The sequence below is a fragment of the Culex quinquefasciatus genome, chromosome 2 (assembly GCF_015732765.1).
Source record: "Culex quinquefasciatus strain JHB chromosome 2, VPISU_Cqui_1.0_pri_paternal, whole genome shotgun sequence".
Taxonomy (NCBI): Eukaryota; Metazoa; Arthropoda; class Insecta; order Diptera; family Culicidae; genus Culex; species Culex quinquefasciatus.
The window spans coordinates 178,451,799-178,472,311 of record NC_051862.1 but is presented as its reverse complement, the minus strand read 5'-3'; the positions used below and the strand labels follow the sequence as shown (position 1 = coordinate 178,472,311).

The following is a 20,513-nucleotide window of genomic DNA, read 5'->3' as shown; positions in this document are numbered from 1 at the left end:
GAGGAGGAAAATGCAATTTCCTTCATTTCAATTTCTTTTCCCCAGCTCCCGACTCGGAGAATTATGCAAAGTCGTAAACCTGTACTGCCACCCACCGCAAGGCGAGGTCGATGATGGTGCAAAGCTTTTATGCTTATCCCTGTCCCAGAGAAAACAAACAGCGAGGGTGCATCTTTGAGGTAGGTTCTTGCAGATTCTTGGCGGGTGCCACTGCTGCTGCTTACTGACAGGTGTGTGTACAGAAAGTTAAGCTGCTGATGCACACGATGTTTCCGAGCGGGAGAGTGTTCAAAATGATGATGTATTACGTGAGATGGAAGGGGCCACTTTGAACCGTAATTCGGCAAAAGCTGTTCAATATGTCGAGTGACTGTTTAGCAGCCAAATTTAGTTTTTTTAATTTTATATGTCGGCAAAAACGCCAGTTTCCAAGATATTCAATTTAAATTTTATTGTTTCAGATTTTTTCAGAAGTGGTACAGTTAATGCAACAAGTTTGGAAGAAGAAGATCCGGATAAAAACATTCCCTGATAATATGGACTCGAATCTTGATTTTAAAAGAAGATTGTCAGATTGTAGCAGGAATCTGTGAAGAAGTTATTTTACCTCAATTTGTTCGATTTCTGTCTGGCTCGGCATAATCAGATCCCTTAAAAGAGTAAATCTGCTCACTGGGAATACTGACCGGTAGGGGATGGGTTCCGACAAACCGCGTGCTGGGTTTCCAATCCAGAGGTCATGAGTTCGATTCTCGTACCGGGATGATGAAGTTTTGGATTTGGAAAAATCACACACAAACTGCGGTTGCAGTAATTTTTGCCAAATATTGTTATCTTCTTCTTCCAAAATTGTTGCATTTATGGAAACACTTCTCCAGTTTATTTCAAAAATTGTCTATCGTGCTACTGGTTTCACATTAGGGGATGAATAAAAGAAATATCGATAGTTTCCGTAGTGTTGAAGATCCAGTGTGATTTCGTTTGGATTTTGCCTCAGGAACAATTAGTTCATGCAATAGAAAAATCCCGAAAATCGTCCAGAACTCGCAATTGAATAGCCTGTTTCCATGGAAAATCACTATAAAATATGGATTAGGGTCCCACCAATAATGTTTACGAATTTCTCTCTAAAAACCAACTGAACACATTTAGCTACCGAACCCAAAACGATAAATTTGTAGACAACTTCCTTCTAAATATTTGTGCTATTGGATCAACTTGTTTTTGTCACTACCGTGTCAAGATACAATAATTTTAGTAAAATAAAAAAACTAACTTAATCCACCTATGTGGTTGGTGCCTTCCTCACTCTTAAACAACTATTGGTGATTCGATGGGTTTGTTCACAAATTTCATCTAGTTTTTCTTAAAATCCGCATTAAAAAGTACACAAAAAAAAGTTGCCAAATCTTCAATGATTTGGATTCGTTGGAAAGGTCTTTCGATTACCTAACGATGTATAACATGAAGATATTTGAATCGATTTCCGGTCACTTATCCAACATCCGGATAAATTCAAAAACCCATTTATATACATATCTTTTGAACTACAAATCGAAACTTTATAAAAATCAATAGGTACGTATGGGATCTTGAACCTAATCGAATGCAACTGGTTTGACCAAATTATGTTTTCAAGCTTTTCCAAAATTATGTTAAACTAACCGCATTTACACCAAAATCAAATATTTCTCACAGTTTTGCTGAAAATCGCTATTTTATGAAAAAATATGACTATCATGAATGCATAAAAAATATTTTGCCACAAAAAAACTCATACGATGATGATTTCTTGAAAAAGTTAAAAAAAAACAAATACTCTTTTCTATGTTAAAAATTGAAAACAAATGATTTATCACAAAAAAAAATTAATTAAAAAGTCATCTGTTTAAATTAACAGGTCTTATTCTGACACAGAATCTCGCAATATTTCCAGATGTAATATTTTCATATGTTTTTTCAATCAACATAAAAACAGTAAAGTATGACGGGGAATCGCTGTATCTTAAGATGTGATCAATATTTCTTAAGAGCAACTATTAAGTTTTCCGCAATTTTGTATTTTATATTTTTAATCGGAAAAGGCTTTGTCCATCGATTCCAGAAGTTCAAAGAAGCCATTTTCCGTTTCTTCATACAAATTTGGAGGCTGTCCAAACAAAAGTGCTATGAAAATATTTGAAAATACATAATTTTTGAAGCAATTTTCTGATCCAGACACCAAGTCTTCGCCAAAGTTGGGATCAATTTCTATATTTTTTACACAGACATCTTGTTTTGATCAACTTTATCTTTAATTTTTTGATTTTTTTTAGTGGACGTGCTAAGTTTTGATCCTTTGCGATGGACAGAGATGGAATAATCGCAAAAAAAGAGAGGAGGCAAATCACGCAAAACGAAATCGCTCCCGAAATTCTCCAAAAAAATCAATCTGCTAATAATTTTTTGAGAATTTCCTTGTCAGCACCACTTAATAATATTTATTCCACCTTATTTACACACATTGCACATCTAGAAAATGCGACAGGTAATTTTTCGACGTATGAAGCTACACCTGCAAGTGTAATAGTGAAAAAGATGTTCCGTCGAATAATCAAGATGATGATTTTTTTAGATTCTTTTTACCGATCTTTCGTGCGCGAGAGAAGAGAGCCATGCTCCATTCGGATTTTTTTTCTCTTGATGAACGTCCAAAGATTTTCTTTTGATGATGATTATTCAATCGCTGGTGAAGGCTGTTTTTCTCAATTTTCAAAAACAGTTATACCTCGGATTTGTGATCAGGGACTAAAATTATCTTTTAGGACAATTTTTCACGGAAATTGAAGAGGGGTTGGGGAAACTGCTGGGGAATTGAATTGAAATTGAAATTTTACAACTGTTTAATTTTTTGACCTTTAGACCTTTTGACATTCTTTATTGAAACAGAAGCTAAAAGAAAATACATATTATTTTATTCCAAATTCTAAAATTATATTTTTCGGTTACAGACGATGGATTTACCAATAGAATATTTTTTGCCTTCCTCACCTCACTGAGGCAAGGCTATAAAATCACTCGAAAAATGAACTTCTTAAATACAACTCCTAGATATACCTTCACGTATACCTATCGATTCAGAATCAAATTCTGAACAAATGTCTGTGGGGATGTGTGTAGACATGATTTTTTTTCCACACGATTATCTCAGAACTGGCTGAACCGATTTTGGCCGGATCCGCCTTATTCTGTTCGTTTTGGGGTCCCCTAAGACCCTATTAAATTTTATTCTGTTTAGTGAAGTACTTTTAAAGTTATGCCATGAAAAAGTTTTTTTGTAGCTACAAAAAAGGGTGATTTTTGCATAACCTCAAAGGCCGGGTCTTTTTGCTTACGCGCGAGAGTCGCAGCATGCGTAGGAATTTTGGTTTGAGCGGGGGATTGGCAGCCACACCCCTTGCATGCGTATCGCCCGGTTGCCACATTGCTTAAGCAGTGTCTGCGTCTCTTCTGGAAAAAATCTGTATTAATTATGTTGCTGCATCATTTTGTCTCGACAAAGATTTACACGAACTTTTTACTGGAATATATAACTCATGAGACTTTTCTCCTTTATTTTGGAGAGTTGGTAAAAAAAAGAATTGAAAATTGCTGTTCAAGTAAAACCAATAATTATAAAAAATAAATGAAAAAATAAATAAAAAAAAACTCTTAAATTAATTTGTAAATACAACCTAAAATACAACATGAATGCGAGGAAGGCACCAACCACCTTAAGGTGGATTAAGTAACGTTTTTTTTAGAAAAAATAGCAAAAACAATTTCATACAGGTTGTTGGGTTCACAGAGAACCACCAGCCGTTCCCAAAACTCCGCGACTCACTGTGCTCGATGGTAGCACCCAGGTCGAGAGAGGCGCGATTTGGATAGAAGTGAAACCTTTAGTTCTTAAGTTTTGTGTCGTGCAAGAGAATAAACGTGTTTGATTGTTAGTCTAAAAATCTAGTTTATTCTTGCGACTTTGTGGCCGCTCGTTTGGTTCGCGCCCCTGGGTACACAACTTTTTGGCGACGAGGACGCTGCAAATTTCTGGTGTCCTGTGCAACCCGTGGAATTTGCGGAAAAGAACCCGGCTCTACGTTACCCGCCGAACCTAACCTCAACCGGACAATGAGCGACCCGGATCTGAAGAGCCTCCTGGAGAAGCTGACCGAGGTCTGCCTCCAGAACCAGGACCTCCAGAAGGAGCAGCAAGCCCAGCAGAAGGCGCTTCAGGACCTCGTGAAGACCGTCACGGCCAAGCCTATCATCGCGCCACCGAAGCTCAACGCCAACACCAGCGACAACAAGGAGTTCCTGCTCGAGTCGTTGGCGAACACGATGGTCGAGTTTCACTACGATCCGGACAGCGATGACGGCCTGTTCGACGTCTGGTACTCGCGGTACGCGGACACTTTCTCCCAGGATGCTTGCAAGCTCGATGATGCCAGCAAGGTGAGACTGTTACTGCGGAAGCTGGACACTCGGGCGCACAGCAGATACGCCAACTTCATCCTGCCGAAAAAGCCGAAGGATAACGACTTCGAGGAGTCCGTGACGAAGCTGAAGGAGATTTTTTCTCGCCGAACATCCCTGTTCAACAAGCGCTGCAAGTGCCTGCAGTTCATCAAGCCGGAGTCGGACGACTTCATCGCCTACGCTGGCGCGGTGAATCGACTCTGCGAGGACTTCAAGCTGAGCAGCCTGAAGGAGAACGAGTTCAAGGCGCTGATCTTCGTTTGCGGACTACGCTCGCACCGGGACTCCGAAATTCGCACCAGACTGCTGTCCAAACTCGAGACGGATGCTGCTACACTTACGGTAGACACCCTCGCAACCAAATGTCAGCGGCTCCTCAACCTGAAGCAGGACACAGCACTGATCGAGAACGCCGCACACTCCTCCACTTCTGTTGTCAACTCTCTTTCTGACAAGTATCGTGGCAAGTCTAACCAGAAACGTCAAGACAAACCACAACAAAACAGAAGTCAGACGCAAGGAAGACGCCAAAATCCCCTTGCTGGCTGTGTGGCGGTGTACACTACACGGAGGCCTGCCCTTTGTAAAACACGTCTGCAAAGAGTGTAAACAAATCGGGCACAAAGACGGCTACTGCGCGTTCGCGAGGCCGTCCGGGAAACCGCAGCGTTCAAGCGTGAAGGAGGTCTCGAGCGACCAGACCAGCGCCCGTCGCAGAAGGAAGTTTGTCAGCATCCTGATAAAACGGTAAGCCGATCAAGCTCCAAATCGACACGGCCTCGGACATCACGGTGATCAGCCGTGATAATTGGTTGGCTCTTGGATCTCCCGCAACTCGCCCGACAAGTCACGAAGCTACTAGCGCGTCTGGTGGCCACGTCAAGCTGGAGGCAGAGTTCGAGTGCAGCGTGACGTTGCAGGATTCCTGCCGCTCAACCGTCTGCTACGTCGCACCCAACAGCAACCTGAACCTGCTCGGGTTGGACCTGATCGACGCTTTCGACTTGTGGTCCGTCCCGCTATCGTCGGTGTGCAACCGGGTGACTGTCGCGGACGGCGTTCTGGATCAAGTTCACCAGCTGCAGCGCAAGTTTCCGGAGGTCTTCCTGGACACTCTGGGCCTCTGCACGAAAACGAAGGTGAAGCTGTTTCTGAAGCCGAATCAACAGCCCGTGTATGTTCCGCGCCGGCCAGTCGCGCAGACCGCCTACGAACCGCTGCAGGACGAGCTGAAGCGTTTGGAGAACCTGGGGATCATCTCGTTCGTCGAGCACTCCGACTGGGCCGCGCCGATTGTGGCTGTACGGAAGGCGAACGGCAGCATCCGGATCTGTGGAGATTACTCCACCGGGCTCAACAACGCGCTCCAGCCGAACGATTACCCGCTGCCAGTGCCGGACGACATCTTCGCATCCCTTGCTGGAATGCGCCATTTCAGCATAATTGATCTCTCCGACGCCTACTTACAGATCGAAATGGACGAAGATTCGAAGAACCTCCTCACGGTCAACACGCACCGGGGGCTCTTCAAGTTCAACCGTTTGGCACCGGGCGTGCGTCCAGCCACGGGCGCTTTCCAGAAGATCATGGACTCCATGACCGCTGGCCTGACCGGAGTTCGCGTCTATTTGGACGACATTCTGGTTGGCGGGGCCACTGAGGAAGAGCATCTACACAACCTGCACGCGGTGCTCGAGCGCATCCGCGACTACGGTTTCCACCTTCAGCTCTCCAAGTGTCGTTTCTTCATGGACGAGATCAAGTACCTGGGCCACGTGGTCAACAGCTCAGGTATCCGCCCCGATCCGGCCAAGCTCCAAGCGATCTCCACGATGCCGCCTCCGAAGAACGTTTCAGAGCTGCGCTCGTACCTCGGCGCAGTGAACTACTACGCCAAGTTTGTTTCGGAGATGCACCGTTTGCGCCATCCGATGGACCAGCTGCTCAAGGCCAACGCACAGTGGAACTGGACCAAGGATTGCCAACGCGCGTTTGAGGAATTCAAGCGCCTCCTGTCGTCAGATCTCCTGTTGACGCACTTCGATCCTCGCCACGAGATCATCGTTGCTGCCGACGCGTCCAACACCGGAATCGGTGCCTGCCTGATGCATCGCCTGCCAACAGGAGCCATCAAGGTCGTGCAGCATCGTAGCCGTTCGCTCACCCCCGCCGAGAAGAATTACGGACAGATCGAGAAGGAAGGTCTCGCACTCGTGTTCGGTGTCATGAAGTTCCACTCCATGATCTATGGCAGATACTTTACCCTGCAGACCGATCACAAGCCCCTTCTCTCAATCTTCGGCTCGCACAAGGGCATCCCAGTTCACTCGGCGAACCGACTGCAGCGTTGGGCCATCATACTGCTCACCTACGACTTCCGTATCGAGTATATCGCTACGGACCAGTTTGGCTATGCGGACGTGCTCTCCCGTCTCATCAGCCAGCACAGCAGAGAAGATGACGAAGACTTCGTGATCGCCGCAATCTCGTTGGATGACGAACTCGAAGTTTTTATCGACTCGTCGGTCAGCAACTTTCCGGTCACGCACGCCCTGATCCGGAAGGCTACGAAGGAGTCGAAGTCGTTGCAAGCGGTCATCAAGTACCACCACGAAGGCTGGCCCGAGTCTTCCACGATGATCGCTGAACCCGAAGCGAAACTTTTCTTCTGCCGCCGTTTTGCTCTCAGCGTGGTCGAAGGATGTCTTCTCCTGGGTGAGCGCGTCGTCGTACCGGAAGTGTACCGCAAGCGCATTCTCAAGCAGCTGCACAAAGCGCATCCCGGAATTGTGCGCATGAAGTCGCTTGCGCGCTGTTACGTGTTCTGGCCCCGAATCGACGCGGACATCGAAGACCTTGTGCGCGCTTGCCCAAAGTGCGCCGCTGCAGCCAAGCTTCCAACCAAGGCACCGCTCCAGTCCTGGCCGACCCCGAACGGCACTTGGGAGCGGGTCCACATCGATTACGCTGGCCCGATAAATGGAGTTTTCTTCTTCGTCGTAGTGGATGCGTACTCAAAGTGGCCGGAGATTTTCGCAATCCCATCGTCTTCCACCAAGGCGACTCTCAAGCTGCTGCGGCAGTGCATCGCTCGCTTTGGTCGAATGGACCTTCTCGTTTCGGACAACGGCCCGCAGTTTACGAGCGCTGAGTTCCGAACGTTCCTGAAGCAGAACGGAATTCAGCACGTGACGACTGCTCCATACCATCCGGCGTCCAACGGTCAAGCAGAGCGCTTCGTCGACACGCTGAAGCGAGCTCTTAAAAAGATCAACGAGGGGGAGGATTTGGAGGAAACTCTACAAGTTTTTCTTCAAGCGTACCGGTCGACTGCGAACCCGCAAGCACCCGGTGGCAAATCTCCTGCGGAGTTGATGCTGAGTCGTCGGCCTAAATCAACATTCGATCTACTACGAGCTCCCTCCATGCCGCCGAAGCCCACTCCTGCGAACGAGAAGCAGAACGCTGACTACGACCGGAAACATGGAGCTGTGGAAAGGTGTTTCACGCCCGGTGACCTGATTTTCGCACACGTGTTCCTTCGCAATGATTTCACGTGGGCACCAGGGCAAGTAATCGAAAAGGTCGGCGCGGTGAACTACGTCATCAAGCTCGAAGGATCCAACCGTTCAATTAAGGTGCACACCAACCAGATACGACGCCGTCGCGTCGCTAACGCAACATCGGCGGAAGCTCAACCTGGCACACTTCCGCTGGACATCCTGCTGGACAACTTCGAAATCGAGACGCAGCCACTGCCGAGCGGAGATCCACCTGTTCTACCTGGAGACGATCGACCTTTCCCGCGCCGTTCTGAACGAGACCGCAGAGCTCCGGATCGCTACAGCCCGGGACTCTGGGCTTAAAGGGGGAGATGTTGGGTTCACAGAGAACCACCAGCCGTTCCCAAAACTCCGCGACTCACTGTGCTCGATGGTAGCACCCAGGTCGAGAGAGGCGCGATTTGGATAGAAGTGAAACCTTTAGTTCTTAAGTTTTGTGTCGTGCAAGAGAATAAACGTGTTTGATTGTTAGTCTAAAAATCTAGTTTATTCTTGCGACTTTGTGGCCGCTCGTTTGGTTCGCGCTCCCGGGTACACAACACAGGTAAGTGGCATAATTTAAAAAAAATAAAATAAGACTGGTTATTAAAAAAAATGACCATCAGCTTATCGTCAGGTCAAGTCAAGAAGAGAAGCGTAAACAATCAAACAGCATTCAAATTCACAATATGCTTTAACCGTTTCAGGCCTGTTTTTTCTTTCCAAAATTGTTTTTGGTCGATGATGGGAAAATGATTCTTATGACCATAAAAAAAAATACGAACATTTAAGGCTATTTTATGAAATTTTGAATTTCCGGTCATTTATGACTCATCTGACCTGAAAGGGTTGAACAATCTTACTGTTATGCTTGTTATGTTACACATTTTCAAAACATCAACTATTATATGAAAATATTTGTTTATACTTTTACGTCTATTTTCTTTCTGTGTCCCAAAATTCGAAATTATGAAAAATAATGCATCAATAAATATTATACAATGGATACACAATTTCAACCGATTTCAAAAGTTTTTTCAATGTAAATATGATTGTTTTGCAAAGTTTTTTTTTCAGAAGCTGCCGCTACAAAAACATAAAAACACGAAATGTCCAAATCAAGTTTTTTTGTTTGAAAAATAAATCGAAAAGAAATGCATTCTATTTGTTTTACATCATTCCTGTTTTATTTTAAAAAAAAATAAAAGGGATCATCGTTTTATAGTACATATAACTTTTGAAAAGGTAGAATGAATATTCTTTCGAATACCTTCCTTAAAATTTATAATGTTGTATCTTATGCAAAACACTCTGGCATAAATTTGAAACAATAATGGAAGATGACTGTGAAGACCAACAAGGTTGAAGTATCGTTTTGAATTGTATTATTTTTGATTAATAACGCCATAGTATAAAGATATTGTGGAATGAAGTGAGTATTAATCCTGAATTCCTTTCGAAGAAAATACCTGTGACTTAGATAAGCTGTATCAGCAAAATTCAAGTCTGATGCAGAAAATACGAGACATTTTCTCAGCCAGCTCAATGATATTGAATTTTAAATACGCAAAACTCCTGAACAACCCATGAATATTTTTCTTACTTATTTTCAAAATAGCAGTTTACCACAAAGATTTAAAATTGGAAGCATGAATTAAAATTTATCCATTTTTACTGCTTAGTACTGTAGATTATGCTCAGAATATTGAAAAAGTGTACCCCTGCATTTTTAAATTAAATTATTGAGTCAAAATAAGTAATAAGTATGGGAAAAAGGCTTAATGAATATGTTTTTATTTGGTGTAATTGTAAACTCAATTCTCTCAAAGAGAAATGCAAAGAGCCTTTGCTCATTATACTTACGATACAATCCCTTCGTTCCAATGATCTTTTATAAAAATAAAATCCCCCACACGATCACACCCAATCCTCACCCCCTCTCAATCTTTTTCTCGTTAGTGCTGCTGGAAATGCAATCATTTCCTCATTACCGCATCATCATCTCGGCGCTGAAGCTTTTCTTTTCGCCTTTCATCGCGAGACTTCATTCACCACTGCCAAGGCTCAGCCTCGGCAAAGTAATTGCATTCCACTTCACAAATTTGAAATAAATTCCCCCCCGGGAAAGCTCGCTCCAGCCGCATTGATTTTGGGGAAAACCTCAACTATAAAGCCGGCTCATCAGACTGCCGCTTTTTTTCTCTAAATTTCTTTTGAGAGGGCGAATCTCTAGAATGAAGTTGGCGTTCAGTTTCATGAATATGAAATCCATTTTCCATAATCATTTACATTCACGATGACGATGTGTGTGTGTGTTTGTGAACATCGTGTTCGTGAGTGGATGTCATGGTTTTTTTTTTTCAATTTCATTAAAACCACGTGAAAGTTGATGGAATTTTCGCTGTTCGTTAACTTTTGCGTTGCGCGAACGGGACGCACCGACTGGGGCACACGATAAAGCTTAAATTGGCCCTAATGGATCACCCATCAACTTTTAATAAGCTTTCGCGGGGTCACAGTTTGTGAAAGGTTGTTGGGTGTCACATTTTACCGTGATTGATTTTCATTGAATTTGAACAAGGGATGAAAGCTGCGTTTTAAAAGCGAAACAATGCAATCAATTAATGTATGGGTCATTCCATCTGAAGCGGAACAGCATTTGAAAATTACCCTCTCCGATCCTGCTCAAATTTGGCAGGGCTGTTGATACTATCAAAACATGCAAGAATCCCGAATTTCAACCAAATCGGACCACCCCCTCCATTTTTGTACCTCCCCAAAACATCGACTTTTTGGCGATTTTTGACCAAGCCTCCTAGTTTCAAACGACGATAACACAGGAACCACAAATCTTAGAGGGTCGGTCTTAGACTCAATTTTGAAGGAAATTGGACGTAGAATCCATTTCCGTGATCAAAATTTTGATTAATTTATTTTGTCTACCTGTATTGCGTATTTGAAAACTTTAAACGGCCGTATCTAAAAACACCCCAACTTATTTTTTTTATTTGACCTCACCATCGTGTTCCCCGGCCAATTTTACATAAGAATCACTTATCGACAGAAATGAATATGTTTCGTTCCAGAGATATCGAATTTTAAAGTTTTGTGTTTTCGAGATTACCTACATCTGCTTCATTCGCCGCATCTGCTAGAAGCACACAGGCGGGCTGATCAATAACTACCTGGCCATTTATTGAAATAATATTTCATCATAAATAATCTTTATCAAATTGGGCAAAAATTTACTGTATAACACTGTAGGAAACTGGATTTGAATCACGAATGTTTATCTGCTCAAAAAAAATGAATGAAGTGAATTTCTGTGCTAACCCACAGGACAGAGCAATAACGACACAAAGTAAAGGGCAGAATTGGATTCCGACGGAGCGAGCAGGAAAATGCAATTAATCTTGTTAGTAACACTGAACAATAAGTGCACGATACATTACTGAGTAAAAGATATGAACTAAAATTGATAAAATTTTCTTGATACGTTGTACTCTAGTGAAGGACGATCACAAGGATTAGGAAAAAGATTTCTGGAAAGTATAAAACTGAAAAATGTAAGAAAATCACAAATTTTGATCTGCTGCAAAGCGGCTAATTCCCCAAATTTAGTTGCGATGATTTCGACACCGTCCAGTATTTTTTTTCTTACATCATTCTTGGATTCTTTTAATAAAATGGAGCTTGCTCACAATATAAAAATTGATTTAATATGATCAATCTTTTAAACCATAAATCGGATTTGCCAAATTATGGTAAAGTGTCAATAATAAACTATAATAATAATAATAGTAATAGAGCAGGTTTTGGGGTTTTTGCTGAATGGCACTATTTTGCTACCGCCCATGATAAATGCCCTAGTCATGGCCTCGGAGGTACTCTAAAACGGTTAGCAACACGTAAAAAAACGGTGCATAAAAAAATAACCCAATAAATATTCCTTTCACAAAAATAGATTGATCTAGGTAGGGGAACAACTTTGGCATTCAATTACAGCTGATTAAAAGCGTTTTCAACTGAAATCGAGTGATAAATAGCTCAATAAGAAGTGAACAAGCAAGTTTCTATCAAAAGTTTTGCAAAATTTGATGTTTAAATAGTAAAATGAGCAAATCGGACGAAACTAGGAGCGAGGACTTTACCTGCCAAACATAGCCGAATTTTCCCTATTAGCCATTTGAATAAATATTTGCGTAAAATTATAAAAAATACAAATTAAATTAATCATCTCCTAGAACACCAGGTAGCAGTTATTGATCAGCCCGCCTGTGTGCTTCTAGCAGATGCGGCGAATGAAGCTGATGTAGGTAATCTCGAAAACACAATACTTTTAAATTCGATATCTCTGGAACGAAACATATTCATTTCTGTCGATAAGTGATTCTTATGTGAAATTGGCCGGGGAACACGATGGTGAGGTCAAATAAAAAAAATAAGTTGGGGTGTTTTGAGATACGCCCGTTTAAAGTTTTCAATTGCGCAATACAGGTAGAAGAAATAAATTAATCAAAATTTTGAACACGGAAATGGATTCTACGTCCAATTTCCTTTAAAATTGAGTCTAAGACCGACCCTCTAAGATGTGTGGTTCCTGAGTTATCGTCGTTTGAAACTAGGAGGTTTGGTCAAAAATCGCCAAAAAGTCGATTTTTTGGGGAGGTACAAAAATGGAGGGGGTGGTCCGATTTGGATGAAATTCGGGATTCTTGCATGTTTTGATAGTATCAACAGCTCTGCCAAATTTGAGCAGGATCGGAGAGGGTAATTTTCAAATTTGCACTTTTTCGTGCACAGTTGAGATGGAATGACCCGTATTTGGTTATACCAGATATCGAAATTATTATTCTCAAAATAATGTAAAATTGAAGAGAATTACTCAAACTATAAAAAACTAAACTTTTATTTCGAAAAATTCTAATATTTAGCTTTTTAAAACACAACGTTCTCCCCAAATCTCATCAAATCCATTCTAGAAGCCGTCTCACCACATCATCATCATCATCACCGTTACCATTGCCACGTGGTTTGGATTACAGAAAAAAAACCCCATCCAACCTTCACCAGAATAGAGGAAAAAAATCGCTCACAAAATTCCTCAGAGGCAATCTTTTCGCAGCAAACACAACCTTCCGCAAACCTGAGCACACTTTGCCCTTGCCGACGATGATCCTTGAGCAAGGCTTGCCTTTAACAGCGTGGCGGCCTGACGACAGCTGTCAAAAGCTAACCAAGCCAACAACGCAACGTGTACCACGGCAGTTGTAACAAGATCAGCTATAGAGATGCCGAAAGAGTCCGGGTTTGATTACTTTTATCCGTCCCGAGATGCTTCACCTGGTGCGGGGAACCCCGATGAAAAGAGTTTGGATTGAAGAAACACAATTTGTTGAAAAAAAGAACTAAACTTGTTATTTTTGGCAATTTTTTGTGAAAGCTATATTTTCTCTATAATTTAAATTGATATTGTATTCATTCACTACGTAATTTCATGAGTTGGAACTCTTTGTTTTAACAAATTGTGTTCTTATTGAAATTTTGTATTCTAACAACACACCTCCATAGCGCTATTGATGCTGCGGCTGGGTCTACCCGAGGGGAACCCCGAGGAAAAGAGTTTGGTTTTGAAAAAAAAACACAATTTGTTTGAAAAAGAAAAAAAAAATATTTTGTCTTTTTTGGTGGAATACTTAATAGCTAAGTTTTCGTTCTTAATTTAATTTATGTTATTGTATTTAATTTTTATTTTACCAAGTTTTAATAACTAGCAGATTTATTTATTTTTGCAAATTTTGTTCTGTTTGGATATTTTTTCTTTCAATACCTCCAAAGCACTATTGATGCGGCGGCTGGCTCTACCTTCCCCCCTTAAGTAAAGGTGAGTTCTCAAATTCCCAGCCGTTCCAGCACGGCAATTCTACAAATACATGTGTGTGCGCTCGCGTGTGTGCGTGTCTCAAAAGAGGGTTAACGTTTGATTGCCTCGTCACGATTACCGGCGAGTGATTCGTAATACCCTTGTCTTCAACTCGTTTTTTTTTTGTTCTTCGCCTCGAAACCACCAGACGGTGCTGATCTGCCAGCATATTTCCCAGATGTGTTATGTTTCTTCCGGTATGGTGATGTACGAGGAGGGGGGATGGGGGACAAGGGGCTTTCCAAGGTACTTTGGGGTTTTGTTTCATCATCATACAGACACTGCGATAACCTCAAAAATCACGTGTTGTCATCTCGAGTAGATGTGCCTTGGGTTGGGGGCACAAGCCGTCATTGTTACAGAAATTGGGGGTTTTCTAAGAATCGATGGATTTAGCAACATGATACTTAACAGGAGTAGCTAACACGAGCACTTAGGCTTATATAAGAAGCTGATTTTTTTCTTAAAATTTTGCAAAAAGAAATGGCTACGAACTAGGACTTTTGGCTACTTTAAGATTAAATTGCCTCTAGCCTACTGTTCAACAGTATGAATATTTACCCTAATGTCCAACAGTAGGGTCATTCATTGCTACTTGCCAACAAAAGGGAGATATACCCTACTATTCTAAAGTAAGGACATTTACTCTACTGACTGACAATAGGGGCATTTAAAATATTGTCCGATAGTAGGTATTTCTACCTTACATCCCCAAAATTGGGACTCAATAGTTATGTTCAACAGTAGCAACATAAAACTTAAATTCTGACAGTAGGAACATTTACCCTAATTTCCAACAACAGGGACATTTACTCTACTGTCCAATAATACGTCATTTACACTAATTTCCAACAATACGTATATTTACCCTATTGTTCAACATTAGGGACATTTACCCTTACGTCCAACAATAGGGACATTTACCCTATTATTTCACAAAAGAACAATTAACCAACTGTCCAATAGTAGGTACTTCTACCCTACTTCCCAACAATAGGGTTTTCTTATCTACTGTCCAACAGTAGGAACATTTACCCTACATTCCGACAGTAGGTACATTTATCCTAATTTCCAACAATATGGACATTCACCATATTGTCCAAAAGTAGGTAATTTACCCTACTTTCCAACACTAGGTATATTTACCCTACTGTTTAACAATAAGGGCATTTACCCTAGTGTACAACATTAGGTGAATTTACATTACTGACCAACATCAGGGACATTTCACTATATTTCCAACAATTGGGAAGTTTACCCTATTATTCAACAAGAGGAACATTTAATCTACTGTCCAACAGTAGGTACTTCTACCCTACTTCGCGACAATAGGTACCTCTGTTAAACAGTTTAACAGTAGGAACATTTATCCTAATTTCCAACAATAGGGTACTTCACCCTACTGTAAAATAGTAGTTCGTTTACCCTACTTTCTAACAGTAGGTACATTTACCCTACTGTTTAACAAAAGGTACATTTCTGGAGTTTTTGAAAAGGTCCAATAAACCAAATTTCAAGTTTTTGCTTTTGTGGTGTTTTTTAACACCCCTGACTCAAAGCGGTTTCAAAAACACCCAAGCAAAAACTGGAAATTTGGTTTATTGGACCTTTAAAAAAAAATGTCAGATTTAACCTACTATGCAACAATAGGGAAATAATTTACAAATAGTTCCACAAGTTGTCATTAAAATTCCATGTATACTATCCAAAGAATAGTAACATAAATTTGAAAATTTAATTTTTCTTAAACATTCATCAACAAGAGATTTCCTTCATTGTTAACCTCCATAACACTCAGCGAAATTGCTGCATTTTTCTGCTGATCCCACCACTCAAGGTTATATATCGATCCAATTTTCGACGTAACCAAACCGAAACCAATCGAATGCATCCCACTCTTCCATGATCCCCTTTCTTTTTTCCGAAACACCTAATCTCATCAATTTCCCTATCCAATTGGCTTCCGAAAAATCACGCCGCCAATCCCTCGAAGGCACTCTTCAATCATTTTAAATTACGCCTCTTGGAGAGAAAAAGTCCTTTTTTTCTTTGGTGCTGACATTTTGGCTTTTTCTTGTTGAAAATCTTGCCTTCAAGAAGAGATTTCCCAGACACAATTGGGGAGGAGATTACGTGGGAGGGTAATTCCGTCGAATTATGTGGACGGATCAATCTTGTCTAGCGGCGATACTTGGACGGTTTTGGGGAATCGGGAATGTTGCTCTTTTGGTAGGAGAAACGTATTTTGTTTAACTTTAATGTTAAATTGATTAGAAAATACTGCAATTTTGAAAAACGATCAGCCTCCAATTTAAAACAAAAATAATCTTAACTCAATATGAAGCAAATTGAATCTCCATTGATTCTCAATTCATTTCCCCTCCCTCAAGGCAAGCATCGCTCCAACAGCATGAGAAGAAAGAGTTAAGTGCACTGTGACAAAGACAATTTTCCCAGTGCAGTTTCCACTCGTCTGGCCAAAGTGGTCCCAGCACGGAGACTTGGTCCAATTCCCACCCGCAATTATCAAATGAATCTTGACTGGGAAGTGTTTCGGGTTTGTTCTTAGTGGGTTTTGTGTGCTCTGGAGTTTAAAAATAAAGATAGAGAAAGCTTCTTTTTACACAGCGAAAGACTGAAAGTGCTCTGATTTTGCTGCAAATTTGACATAAAAGTTTTGATTTTTTTATTTCTTCGAAAAATAGGATCAAAGTAGAGAATCCGGGGAAAGTTTTTGTCATATTCTTCCAAAATTGTTGCTTAGAAATTAATCGATTGTAGATAAAAACCAACTTTATAGTAAACCATTTTTTTTTACAAATTACAGTGGTTTTAAAATAAAATTTCCGATATTTTTTTAAAATTTGGTTTTGTATATGAATTTCACAACAATTATTTTGTAGATTATGACTTGATAGATCAATATTTGTGTTATTTTCTTCGTATTGAAAAAGTGATAATAAATTATATGTTGTCAGCAAAATTGCTATCCATCGTTTTTCGATTTTTTATGTTATTTTTTGTTTTATGTTCCTAATGCAGTGTTTCTCAACTGGTGAGGTATTCTCCCTTGGTCATTCTTAGAAGGACTGAGGAAGCAATATAAATGTATTTGAACTTTCTTGCAAAAAAAGTCTTACTTGGTACTTTCTATTGAACTTTAATGCTTACAAATGTTTTGGATAAGTTATAATAGCAACTTTATTTCCATATATTCCATTTTTATAGCTGACAATAATTTTATTTTTTAGTCTGCTTATTTTATTTGTATTTCTTTTCTTTAAAAATTTAATCAAATTTAAATTCTTTTGATCTAATGCAGCACTTGAACAAAAAAAATGTGATAATTTCCATTCCATTTATTCGTTTTTTCAGAACATTATTAACAAATATTTCTGGTAGTTTTCGCATGTTCATTAGCATTGTAGAACTTTGAAGAATAATAGAGTTTTGACATATTTTTTTTGTAAATAATTTTTATATTTTTTTTATTGATGGCCGTTGCGAATATTTTTCAAAGTTTATGTCGCCCCCCCTTCAAAATCTGTTCGAAAAATCAGGGGTCAAAAAAATTTTTTTTTTAAATTTCAAAATTTTAAGGGAAATAGAAGTCTAACCAACTGCAAACAATTAGAAATGCATTTTCCTGCGTTTAAAATCATATTTAGCCTGTCTGGGATCGATCAAAAATATTTTCAATTTTCGTTGAATTCCTATGTACAGCACCGCAAAAAGTTTTTTTTTTTCGGCGAAAAAAAATATCTTCAATACTTGGATATTTTGAAAACTAATGAATGCAAAACAACTGGGCAGGTGTAAAATGCACTTTAAAACACTTTTTTCCCCTCGACCCCGACCAGAGTCGTGGGACATAAACTACAAAAAATATTTGCAACGGCCTAACGTGTCTTAAAAAAATTCCAATTCGAGGAAATTAATGGGTTCAGTTCTCAAATGCTACATAAATATACTAGAAACTTACAGAAATTATTTATAAAGGTCTTTAAACAAATATTGAATAAAATACATTGAATTGAACTAAAAATGTTCAAAAAAATGCTAAAAATATTTATAAATTGTTACGAGCATAGAAAAAAATAATGTTGTAAAAGATATATTCATTCTACGAACCTTAAAGCCAAAATTATGTTTTTTTTTTTTATAAAAAATAATATTAACCTTAGGTCCAATATTACAAAAACAGCAATATAGTGAAATCACCACGTATTTTGTTAAAAGCAATTTCCATTTTTTTTGCAAAAAAAATATATTTCAAATCACCAAAAATACAATTTATTCTCATTTTGGAACATTAGTGTGATCGCCTGTATCTTGGCAACAAAATAATAAATAAAAAATATTTGAAAATGAAATTAGTAGAGAATTTTCTCAACTATTAAGTTTTGTTTGAAAGATAAACGAAGGTAATTTTTTCATGTTAAAAAAATCAATTGAAAAAAAACCCATAGCTTGCACACGATGAACTTGGTCAGAAGAGGTTCTGGAAATCTTTTAAAATACATTTTTTCCAGTTAAAAAAAAAAACTCTATCGAAAAATTATAGCAATGCCAACAAAATCATACATCAAACACTGTGCTTTAAGTCCAGTAAAACATAAAGAAAAATAAAGATGGTGTAGTTTGTAATTTCTTAAGTCTATGCAATGAAAATTTAATTTCGTCGTCAGGGGTGTCATTGGGTCATACAAATTTCTGCAACTTTTTAATATAAAAAATGGGTTAAATATCTTCAAATGTACCGGCATTTTCACAAACAGATTCAAAAAAAAAAAAAACATGAACATTGTGTGTACATATTTTCAAACAACTCTAGAAACAAGCCTTACCGGATCAACAATATTTAAAAATCAGTTCAAATTGTATCATTGTTACGCAGTTTACGATAACAGAACACTGAAATATTTTTTTCCAAACTTCAACTTTATGTTAAAAATATGAAAATTTGAATTTCTTAAAAATTTTGACAATTTTCACTTTTATGAACTTTTATTACTTCAATGTAAAAAAAAGAAATAATGATGCAAAATGGCTTCTTTTGACACACAATTGTAAAAATTTCATCCAAACAAATAAGTAAAAAAAATAGATAGTATCGTTAAAAATAGGTAAGTTATCAAAATAACTCCATAAGTTAATGAATTAAAATAAATGAGTCATTTCCTTCAAAACAAATTTTTAAGGGTCATTTCATAATCTAAAAAAAAATTCTAAGCGTGTTTAACCAGATATTTGTCATATACTTAAGTCTTTTCTATCAGTAAAATAACACATTTTTCACAATATAAAGAACATTTCAAATAATAAAATTTAAACCTCTTTCATAGCTCAACTCAAAGCCAGCAATCAATTCACCTTGCGTTGATAGGCAGGTCAAATATCAATTGGCTCGGTGAGGCAACAAATAAAAACAAACGATACCATCCGGGAATTGATTCGCGTTCTTCACTCTCGGGGTGCGAGAAATAAAATATATTGCCAAAGTTGAATTGGCAGGGCTCAAACGGAATGCAAATTGTGAGGCAAGATTGGAAAAGTTATTTCCCTTTTTTCCGGGATAGAGTGTAACTTTTTTGTTTTCTGTAGCTTAGTTGCGGATTGGTTTTTTTTTTGGATTTAGTCAATATTTCAGTTTATCCAATCTTAAAGCTTGAGCAACTTTTTTTCATGAATTTCTCAAACTTGTGAGTTTTGACATCATAAAGATGTCGTTTTTCTACAGATCCCAACAATTGTTAGGGATTATCCCTCGAATCTTGGGAAGGAACTGCTTCCATGAGATTTTTACCAAAGCTGGTTGTGAACAAAACTTCGTGATAAGACCAAGGTGCAGCCTGCCGGGCCGGTCATGCTACGCTTAGCTATGCAAATCCCGGGATGATTTTGTTGGTTTCGCCTTCAAATCTGGGTTGCTGCAGAGTTCTGGGGATTAGCCCGAACATTACGAGCCCGAAATTTGTTGTCTTCTTTCGGGGAGTATTTTTTTGTATGTTTTATGGGTATCAACGAAACAAAAAACTTGCTTGTCTTTTATTTTTAAAATGACGCTGAAATTCACTCCTTTCAAGAATTCAGCAATTTACTCACAAATAAAACCTCCAGACAGTGCCGTGCCATTTGGCAGGGCAAAAATTAATCTCGGTCCGGCCATCCATCATCGAAATTATGCAAAACTTCACCACGTGGATTGGCGTGGAAGGGAGCCTCCCAAAATGGGGTTATAAATCAAACACGAAATTGCCCCTGTCTGAACGCGTTCGCCGTTCGTTCACCTTAACCCGGGCTGAAATTTCCATGTCGTCCAAACGATGTGTCTCAGCCGGGTGGGACTCGTTTGCGAAACGTCAAAAGTTTGTCTTCAAAATGGCAAACCAGCTCAGCCAGCTGGTTGATCGTGGCGGAGGTTTGACTTTATTAACACTGGAACGCCCAACGCATGTCCAACTTACACGGACGCCCAAGCCTCCCAAAAAAGTTGGAACGGTAACTTCAACTCGCTGGTTCTAGGACATAACTCAACCAATCGGGACGAT

The 20,513-nt window shown here is 39.6% G+C and overlaps 1 protein-coding gene across 1 annotated transcript; it reads left to right on the top strand.

Moving 5' to 3' along the window:
* The first annotated feature begins 4,149 nt into the window (after positions 1 to 4,149).
* LOC119766417 (uncharacterized protein K02A2.6-like) lies at positions 4,150 to 8,363 on the top strand. The gene is made up of 2 exons (XM_038250952.1): positions 4,150 to 4,929; positions 5,250 to 8,363. The coding sequence occupies exons 1-2, from the start codon at positions 4,150 to 4,152 to the stop codon at positions 8,361 to 8,363; spliced, it is 3,894 nt and encodes a 1,297-aa protein (XP_038106880.1).
* The last annotated feature ends 12,150 nt before the right edge of the window (positions 8,364 to 20,513 follow it).